The sequence below is a fragment of the Nycticebus coucang genome, chromosome 17, assembly GCF_027406575.1.
Source record: "Nycticebus coucang isolate mNycCou1 chromosome 17, mNycCou1.pri, whole genome shotgun sequence".
In the NCBI taxonomy this organism is placed as follows: domain Eukaryota; kingdom Metazoa; phylum Chordata; class Mammalia; order Primates; family Lorisidae; genus Nycticebus; species Nycticebus coucang.
The window spans coordinates 85,519,525-85,529,419 of record NC_069796.1 but is presented as its reverse complement, the minus strand read 5'-3'; the positions used below and the strand labels follow the sequence as shown (position 1 = coordinate 85,529,419).

At 51.0% G+C, this 9,895-nt stretch overlaps 1 protein-coding gene and 1 long non-coding RNA gene across 2 annotated transcripts; both read left to right on the top strand.

Annotated features, from left to right (window-relative positions):
- Nucleotides 1-268: 268 nt before the first annotated feature.
- LOC128569300 (uncharacterized) lies at nucleotides 269-6,080 on the top strand. Its single transcript, XR_008375305.1, has 3 exons — nucleotides 269-996; nucleotides 3,622-4,930; nucleotides 5,483-6,080. It is a non-coding gene; the product is annotated as an uncharacterized LOC128569300 (long non-coding RNA).
- Nucleotides 4,939-5,483, top strand: LOC128569298 (60S ribosomal protein L23a-like). Its single transcript, XM_053567458.1, has one exon. The coding sequence runs from the start codon at nucleotides 4,949-4,951 to the stop codon at nucleotides 5,417-5,419; it is 471 nt and encodes a 156-aa protein (XP_053423433.1). The 5' UTR covers nucleotides 4,939-4,948; the 3' UTR covers nucleotides 5,420-5,483.
- Nucleotides 6,081-9,895: the final 3,815 nt, after the last annotated feature.

Sequence of the window (9,895 nt, the reverse complement as noted above, 5' to 3'; positions counted from 1 at the left end):
CTGCAATATCAGCTGTTTCTTTATAAGTACAATTCGTCTTCTCATAACCACTAAGCGCATACACCTGTGCAACTGACATTAGTACACCTGAGTGTTCATGCTTGTGAAAAGATGCATGCTGTTTTTGCCTATTACATGGTGTAAAGTTGCCTGCGAACTGTTCTGTTCTGTTTTTATATGTTTCTCAAATGACTCCCCCTTTAAAATGTAAATTAATGTAATCATTTTTAAAAATTGTAATCATTTTTAAAAATTATTTTCGGTTTTGATCATTGGCGATTTCAACATTTCGGATTCGAGAGTGTGTCTTTCAGGATTTGGGCCCAGACCTTCCTGGATTATGTGGTGATTGCTGTAATCCCGGGGTTCCCATAGGAGGCAGCAGGAGAGCCAAGGTAAAGGGATGCAGGTACCGATGGAGGAGGCGACTCGAGTGGGGATGCGAGATCTCTGGGAGCTGTGAAGACACAGATGCTCCGGGAACCCATCCGGTCTACCCATCCATCAATCTACCCTGTCACTCACCCACCCTTCTATCTGTCCATTTACCCATCATTTCCAGAATCCCCACCCTATTTCCAAATCTTGCCTTGCATAAATAGGGATATAATGGTGAATTTGGCATGATTCCTTTCCCTCAAGAAGCTCCTGTGGTGTAGTGGGGAGAAACAAACATGATGGCGATGGCAGTTAACTTTTACTGGAGACTTAATACACATGTGTGCACATGTGAGCAAACATGCGGATGTGTGTAACAGGCACCTGCCTCCACCCCTGAAGACTCTGGGAAAGGTAGTGCTATGGCCCCTGGCTCTGGGATTGGTCATCACTGAAGGGAAATGACTGAACCATCAACCATTAAACAGGAGAAAAAACACTCTGACTGGAACAGAGGAAACAAATCACTGAGGTCCTAGGCTCGTGGTAATGACAGTCACCCTTGGCTTCGGGCGGGACTGGTAGGATCTTGCTGCTTCTTCCCAGCAGACCCACCAGGTAGGTACAATCGCTATTCCCATTTTATAGAGGAGGAAGCTGAGGCCCAGACTGGTGGAGCAGCCAGCCAAGGCTGGCAGCTGGGGTGAGATCCGCATTTTTAGCTAACCCTGTGATGTTCTGCTGCTATTCAGAAAAGGTCACCTCACTGGCAAACGATCAAAAGTGAGAAGGATCTGGGCTCCTCTGACTCTGAAAGATGGGTGTTCAGAGCCCCTGGGCCCTCTACACAAAATTCTATCAAGACCACGGGTCCTGGAAAATGACTCTCCCTGGGGCTCAGCCCAGGGCCTCCTGGCACCAGATTTGAGGCATTTGGGAGCCTACGGGGACAGGCTGACTCCCCTTTCCAGCTCCATATGTCCTGACTAGGATTCAGAGACAGCACGGTGTGGGTACCTGTGGGTGCTTGGCAGAACCTGTAGGAAGTAGGGGGTCCCTGGGAGGATGAAGGGCTGAGGCATGGGTGCAGCTGGGGCTGGTGTCTCCCCCAAAGGCTCAGCTGAACCCTGGAGATCCAGGGAAGAGGTTGCCAAACTTTCTTGCGTACCATACACTCCCCAATGAGATTTGAGAAAAAGTATGCCTTCTCATACATCTTAAATTTGACATCTAAATTTTCTCATCATAAGTTCAAATGGCGACAAAAATATTGCAACAATTTTATTTTTAAATGTTGATATTTCTTCCAGTGCAGGAAATTTCTATCCATCCAAAGATGGTAAACATTAAATCATTTTTGTATCTAGTTTCCATTTGCTTAATTGTAAAGAGTCCATTTTTTTTTCCCTTTTTTTTTTTTTTTTTTTGGTTTTTGGCCAGGGCTGGGTTTGAACCCACCACTCCGGCATATGGGACCGGCACCCTACCCCTTGAGCCACAGGCGCCACCCAAGAGTCCATTTTTTATGGTTTATTGTTTTATCAATCACCCCAATACAACCACAATTATATAAACAGAAATGCATTAAAAAGAAAAAATATGTGATTGTAATTTAAGTTCTAAAAATTTACATTTTCTTCTGGATTTAGTTATCCATTGAGCAAAGCAATCTAAATCTATTGAACGTGGATATTGATAATAGTGATTACGTATAAACTTAGATTTTATTGGAAATAACCTGAGGATTAGAGCTAATTTTCACTTTGTTTGCGTCTGAATTCATGCTATCACTACTTGATTAGAGAGGGTTCACCATCCATCTACTGTAATGTTTTATTTTATATATAAAAAATTTTTGAAAAACCTTGGGTGGCGCCTGTGGCTCAGTGAGTAGGGCGCTGGCCCCGTATACTGAAGGTGGCGGGTTCAAACCTGCAACAACAACAACAAAATAGCCGGGCGTTGTGGTGGGCGCCTGTAGTCCCAGCTACTTGGGAGGCTGAGGCAAGAGACTCGCCTGAGCCCAAGAGCTAGAGGTTGCTGGGAGCTGTGACACCATGGAACTCTACCGAGGGCGACAAAATGAGAGCCTGTCTCTACACACACAAAAAAAAAATTATAAAAATACCTATTCACATGGTGACTACTTGTCAGGGTTTAGTTGGGGGAAAATATAGTTATATCTCCTAGTGGTTCTATAGACGTGTAATATATATATATGCTATCCACACATATAAATACATATGCTTAATATTTTAATAATATATAAAATTTATATATACTTACAAATTCATATATTTATATGAGGAATTACATATTATTATATATTCCTTTATAAGTAAATATATGTAAATATATATTTATATGTTTCCATAAAGGACTGTGTATCTTATACATGTACATAGGGATGAGTTCCCTGTATAAGCTAAAATATGCATACCCATACAGGTACGTACATTCATATGCTTCTCCGCAGGACCATGTGTGTTGCCACACACATGTGTATCTGTGAAGTGCTTGGCTCCAGGGCTGAGTGACCTCTGAGGCTGCCGCTGGTTGTTCTTTGGTGGTTGCAGAGACAGTGAACAGTCTGGGCCCCATGAAGACAAAAGCAGCCCCTGGCAGCTCAGTTCTCACTGCCTCTGGCTTTGGTGGTGATGAGGTGTCCTGTAGCCGCTGGGGCCCTCGCACTCAGCCCAGGTGTTGGGGAGCATAGCACGGGAGCCACCCAGTAGCCACCTCCTCCCTGCCCTCCAAATTTCGTGACGCATCCCAAAGCCAGCACAGCCCTAGAGGAACTGGGGCTTAGGGCCTTAGACAGTGGGACAGCCCGTCCTGAGCCTCTCCACCCTCCAGTTTGTCCTCCCACCCTGGGAGGACTGAGCATAGCTCAGGCCCAGCCCCTCGTCCCCATGCTCCCTCCAGCCCCCAGGGCCCCAGGGCTCCTCCCGTGCCAGCCCTGGTTCCCCTCCAGCTCTGCGGCCTCTTCTGTGATGTCTTCGCCGATAGCCCAGCCACCCAACCAGGGATTGTATTCCCTCTGCTCTGAACGTCTCTGTGGGACACTGGCGGTGTTTCAGGCAGACTCAATTCTGGGTCTTTAAGGGTTTTGAGGCATTGCGTATCTTTCTTGTGGTGTAACCAGCTCCATGAACAAAAATGCGTTTTGTAATTCTCTTATGTCTCAAGTTCCCAGGCCGGTAAGATTTGCTGACCAGAGCTTTGTATTTCTCTGTTTCACAGATCCCCTCCCTTTTGAGTTGTTTTTCTGAAGCAGTGGGCCCTTCTCGCAGTAATGAGATAATCCCAAGGCCTTACACTAACCGATTGTTCACAGAAGTCCAGGTAACTGCTGTGGAGAAGCAGCCAGGGCCTGAGAGTGAGCGTGGTGACGAGCCGTTTTCATCTCCCAAATGCTGGCGGGGTCGGAGCTCAGCTCTGGGAAGAGGCTTGCCGAGACAAGTGCCAGAGGAACTGTCCCTCTCTCTCTGTCAGACAGATGGGCTGATTACAAGAGGACACCGAGGCCAGCCTCCCCCCCTCCTTGCCCCCCGACGGTCCATGACTTGCCCTGAGTGGCCTGGTACTGAGCAGCCTCGTGGGCCCAGCGCTCACTCTGAGAACCTGCCCCAGCCTGCAGCACCCTGCTCAGTGGGGGGCCCCTTGCACTGTCTGAGGGACTCCCTAGGGGTGACAGACCCTTCTCACCGAAAGCCTCAAGGTCACCCCTGAAGGCTGACATTGGCCTGCTGGGAAAGCAAGAACTGGGGCTCTGGGGACCCCAGCTCCAGATGCGACTCCCAGTTCTTTAGCACTTGAGCATCCTGACCTTTAGGTTACCTTCCTGAGCCTCGGCTGTCCCACCTGTACGGTGCCACAGGTAAGATCCAGGAGGAATGGCAATGACATTTATAAACACCAGAAGAAAAGGGACTGCCAGTGAAAATTCCAGTGGTTTCCTTCCCATGGAAAATGCCAGACTGATCTGCAAATGGACACGGCCACGCCGAGCACTGAGAGTGATCATGACAGTGAGCAGAGCAGGACTGAGCCAGAGCAGCTCACACCTGTTACCGTGTGGCTCATGGAGACGGCCAGGTGTGATTCAGGAGCAGATGGAGACCCAGCCAGGAAATAGTCCAGACACTGGTTGACAGGGACAGTGCCACAACCCCAGGGACATGAGAGGGCTTCCCAGAGGGTGGTCTTGGAGCAGTTGGGTGTCCTTAGAGGGAAGCAGACCTTGACCCCTACTTGACACACACCCAGCTGGATCATGTGGGATCTGTCGTGGATCTCAAGGCAGAAAGCAAAGTGGTGTATCTTTCAGAAGAAAATAGAACACCGTCTTCACGACTTAAGGGATGGACAAAGATTTCTTCTCTAGTAAATATGAAGTCTAAACATAAAGGTCAAAACTGGTAAGTCAGGCTGTAACAAAATTAAGGACATTTGGTCCAGGGAGAGCTGCCACCGGAGAGCAAGAGGCCAGGGAGGGGGGACTGCATTACAGACAGCTACAAATCAGTAAGAAAATGGCAGATAAAACAGAGTGGGTGCTTTTCACAAGATGGTGCCGAAAGCGAAGAAGGAAGCTCCTGCCCCTCCCAAAGCGGAAGCCAAAGCAAAGGCATTGAAGGCCAAGAAGGCAGTGCTAAAAGGCATCCACAGCCACAAAAAAAAGAAGATCCGTACATCACCCACCTTCCGGCGGCCAAAGACTCTGAGACTCCGGAGGCAGCCCAAATATCCTCGGAAGAGCGCCCCCAGGAGAAACAAGCTTGACCACTATGCCATCATCAAGTTCCCCCTGACCACGGAGTCTGCCATGAAGAAGATAGAAGACAACAACACACTTGTGTTCATTGTGGATGTCAAAGCTAACAAGCACCAGATCAAACAGGCTGTGAAGAAGCTTTATGACATTGATGTGGCCAAGGTCAACACCCTGATCAGGCCTGATGGTGAGAAGAAGGCATATGTTCGACTGGCTCCTGATTATGATGCTTTGGATGTTGCCAACAAAATTGGGATCATCTAAACCAAGTCCAGCTGGCCAATTCTAAATATATAACTTTTCACCATAAAAAAAAAAAAAAAACAGAGTGGGTGAAGAGTTTAAACAGAAACACTACGGCTCGGCACCTGTGGCTCAAGCAGCTAAGGCGCCAGCCATATACACCTGAGCTGGCAGGTTCGAATCCAGCCTGGGCCTGCCAAACAACAATGACGGCTAATAGCCGGGCGTTGTGGCTGGCTCCTGCAGTCCCAGCTACTTGGGAGGCGGAGGCAGGAGAATCGCTTTAGCCCAGGAGTTGTAGGTTGCTGTGAGCTGTGATGCCAGAGCATTCTACCCAGGGCGACAGCTTGAGGCTCTGTCTCAAAAAAAAAAAAAAATACTTAACAAAGAGATGATTCAAATGATCAATAATAAACATGTAAAGGTGGCTCACCTGTCAGTCATGACGGGAGTGTAAGTTGAGAATACAGTATGTTACTGGGACACAGCCACCAGAATGCAAAGGGTACCCTGGCGGACATTCACCGGTGTGTGTGGAGCAGCCAGAGTTGCAGAGCTGGTGGGGGTAGAAAAGGGTTCAAGCACTTTGAGCCACTTGGTTTGAACCAAAACCATCCAGTAGTGTCCCTCCCCTCCCCCCCCCACTATGACTTCTACTTTCCCTGAGCAATGGAGATGCACGCCTGTGTGCAGCCAGGCCCAGGGCCCAACCCTCGCGGGAACCCCTCACGCCTGTCAGCCTTAAGCGGACGGAGAGCACGTAGATGTGCAGTGGGCACCCTTGCGGAGTGAGGACGGCCCGACATCTCACACGGCCAGAAGCTAAGCAGAAGCCGGACCTCAGGGGCACCTCCCCCATGCTACTGTGGACAAAGAGCTCCACCCGGGCAAGCATGTCCATGGGGTCAGGGGCAATGGCTGGTTTTTTTTGGGGGGGTGGCCCCTGCGAGGGGGTTGCTTAGAGTTGGGTAATGCTCTGCAGTGTTCGATCTGGAGTCTGGGTCATGGCAGCACTTCATGAAAATTCACCAAGTTATACGGTCTTAGGACTTTCTCTGCAAATGTTATGCTTAACAACTTTACCCAAAAAGCTCCCCACTCAGATCTAAATAGTGAGAAAAGCAATAATCCTGGGTGTACAGGTGTGCAGAGAGGATGGACCAAGATAGCCTGTGGGGTGCAGCACAATGCCTGGTCTGTGTGTGCTGCGAGCTCTGAGGCCACAGGAGTCCCTTCAATTTATTTATTTAACCAATACTCCTGGAACACCTGCTTCATGCCAGGCCCTGTTCCGGGCTTGGAGGAAATGGTGATCACTGGGAAGTCCTGTCCCATGAAGGACAGTAGTAGAGGCCTGGCCTGGGCTCTCTCTTGAGGCCTCTAAAGTGCCTTGTGCCATCAACACCCACAGAATTTCCTTTTTTTTTTTTTAAGACAGAGTCTTACTATGTCACCCTGGGTAGAGTGCCTTGGCATCACAGCTCACAGCAACCTCAAACTCTTGGAGTTAAGTGATTCTCCTGCCTCAGCCTCCCAAGTAGCTGGGACTACAGGTGCCTGCCACAACACCCGGCCATTTTTTTTTTTTGCAGATGTTTAGCTGGCCCTGGCTGGGTTTGAACCCGCCACCCTCAGTGAATGTGGCTGGTGCCTTAACCATTGTGCTATGGGCGCCGAGCCACCCGCAGCATTTCCTGAGTAATCACAGCCCCCGCCCCCAAGCTGCTCCCAGATGGGGACAGAGAGGATGACCACAAGTATCACCAGGCAGAGCCAGGGCCACAGGAGGAGTGCTGGGCCCACTGTGGGATTCAGGAGAGTAAGGGAAGGCTTCCAGGAGGAGGTGACCCCTGGATGACCTCAGGGACTGCTTTTAAACCCGGAAGGAGTGTACACGGCTCCTGAAGGTCACTACCATCTGGGGAGAAGCTTGAAAGGAGCAACGCTGCAGGGGACCCAGCCAGGCCTCCCAGGGCTCCTCTGGGGTTGGGGCTGTCCGGTGTTGTCCAGGCTTAGGCATAGCTATGTGTGTTATCCACATCTGTGTCCCATGCCTCCATCAGCCAAATGAATTATTTCCTAGTTTTTTTTTTTTTTTTTTTGTAGAGACAGAGTCTCACTTTATGGCCCTGGGTGGAGTGCCGTGGCCTCACACAGCTCACAGCAACCTCCAACTCCTGGGCTTAAGCGATTCTCTTGCCTCAGCCTCCCGAGTAGCTGGGACTACAGGCGCCCGCCACAACGCCCGGCTATTTTTTGGTTGCAGTTTGGCCGGGGCCGGGTTTGAACCCGCCACCCTCGGTATATGGGGCCGGTGCCTTACCCACTGAGCCACAGGCGCCGCCCTATTTCCTAGTTTTTAAGAAAGGAAATGACAGAAGGCTGTTGGATGAGACAGAGGACAGGCAGTTTTTTAAGGTTTCCTGGTGCAACAATTCATCCAGAAATTTATCTTAAAATTCATTTATATCCAGTGGTGATCATGGTAGATCAAGACCAGACCCTGCTAAAGTCACCTCCGTGACTCCAGCGCCAGGGAGCAGGCTGGGGAAGGGAACGGGAGGAAACAGCTGCCATTAGGTGAGGAGTTCACGGCCTCCTGGGTTGGGAAGGGGGTGGCAGGCCTGGCCCAACTCCGTCCTTAACCTGCTGTGTGAGGCTGGGAAGCTTCTGTCCTCTCAGGGCCTCTGAGTCCCCATCTCAGAACTGCACACAGGCCAGGTGACTGTAGGGCCTTCCAGCTCAGACACCCTACGCCCCAACCTTGGTGATGAGCTGGGGTTGTGCCCTTTCTGAGGAGTCTTTGGCCCCAGGCGGCTGTGGCTGGGGAACGGGTACACCGGGGAGAGTGCACAGGCTCTGGGGCTGACACACCTGGCTTGGCACCTGTTACTGCTCACTCACTTGAGTAACCTGGTGAGGCCCTTCTCTTGCTCCATAGGGTGGGTGCTCAGGACGGGACCTCCTGGCTTTTCAGGGAATGGGGGTGAGGTATGGAAGGGCTGCTGGTGGAGCTTAGGGTAGGGTCTGGGGGGTTTGTACCTCTGGAGCCAAGTAAGGGCAGGTGGGGAGCTCTACCCTGCTCTGTCTCTAGCCCCTGCACAGGAAGCCCCTAAAGCAGTGGTTCTCAACCTTCCTAATGCCCCTAAAGCAGTGGTTCTCAACCTTCCTAATGCCGCAACCCTTTGATACAGTTTCTGTGGGTGGTGACCCACAGGTTGAGAACTGCTGCCCTAAAGGCACACCTGCTGGGAGCCAGTCCCTCCTCCTTGGTCCCTCCTCCCTGGAGAGGCCTGGACAATGTGGCCTGAATGACTTCCTCCCTGCATGGGCTTTGGAACATACCCTGGCTCTGCCCATGACGGCCCAGGCATGAGGCCACGTCAGCAGCAGACCTGAGCCTGGGATGTGGCCTGTTTCTCTTAGGATTGCAGGAGGCACAAACTGGTGGCTCTCCAGGGAGGGTGGTGCCAGGAGAACTGCTTCTGCTCAAGAAGGAAAAAGTAACTTCCAAGAACTGAGTGGAATTCAAGAATCTTTTTGCCTTGAAAATGCCTTGCTCTGTGCTGGCAGTTGGAGAAGGCAAGGATTCTGCCCCCCCAGGCTTTAGCTGGGAGGGTGGGAAGCTGCTGAGCTCCTTGCTCAGGGGTCAAGAAGTGTGGGCTGTGGGCTGGACAGCTGGACACCGGGTCTGACATGCCTCCGACAGCAGCAACTTCAGACAACTTAAGTTCTCTTTAAGAGCAAAGTGGGATACAAACCCACTTGCAAGGTGGCTGGGGAGGGCCAAAGAGCGTCCCCACATCCCTGGTGCAGAGTGGCTTCAGTACAGGTAACTGTCTGCTCACACCCTCCTTGGTGACTGTCCCTGCTCTTGTCCAGCACAGACACAGCATTGCTGGGCAGCTCAGGAGGCACATTGTCACATGGGCAGTGGGTGCAGGGACATGGCTGTAATTCATCTACTTTCCCCATTCTTCCTTTCCAACTCTGGTAATCTGAGGGCAGGGTGAACTTGTGGTGACATTTGCCCCTCAGTCCCCTTTTCTGCCTCGAGATTACCCTGGTGGAGAAGATGGGCAGCCTGAGTGTCATCCCAGGGCCTGTCAGTGCCTCCTGCTCAGCTATGCCCTTGAGGTGGCACTGCTCCCACCCGCGCCTCCCCCACCTTGTCCAGACACCCCAGGAGAGATTCAGTGAGCACTTGCAGAGTGAGAATCATCCTCTCCAAGGTGCAAAAGGGCTCCACGCAAAAGCCCACAGCTTTGCTTCATAGTGTGTGTGTGTGTATGTGTGTATGTGTGCGTGTGCGTGCACGCGCGTGCGCAGGCCAGAGTGTGTGTTTGTGTGTGTATGGTTCCCTCATTCTGGGACTCCTTCCAGCGTCACTCAAGCACGTCATCTGAGACCAATTACCTTGTTGGAACTTGTGCACACACCTGTTCCCATGTGGCACGAACCACATACTTATCACTCTCAGAAGAACCACAGATGCTC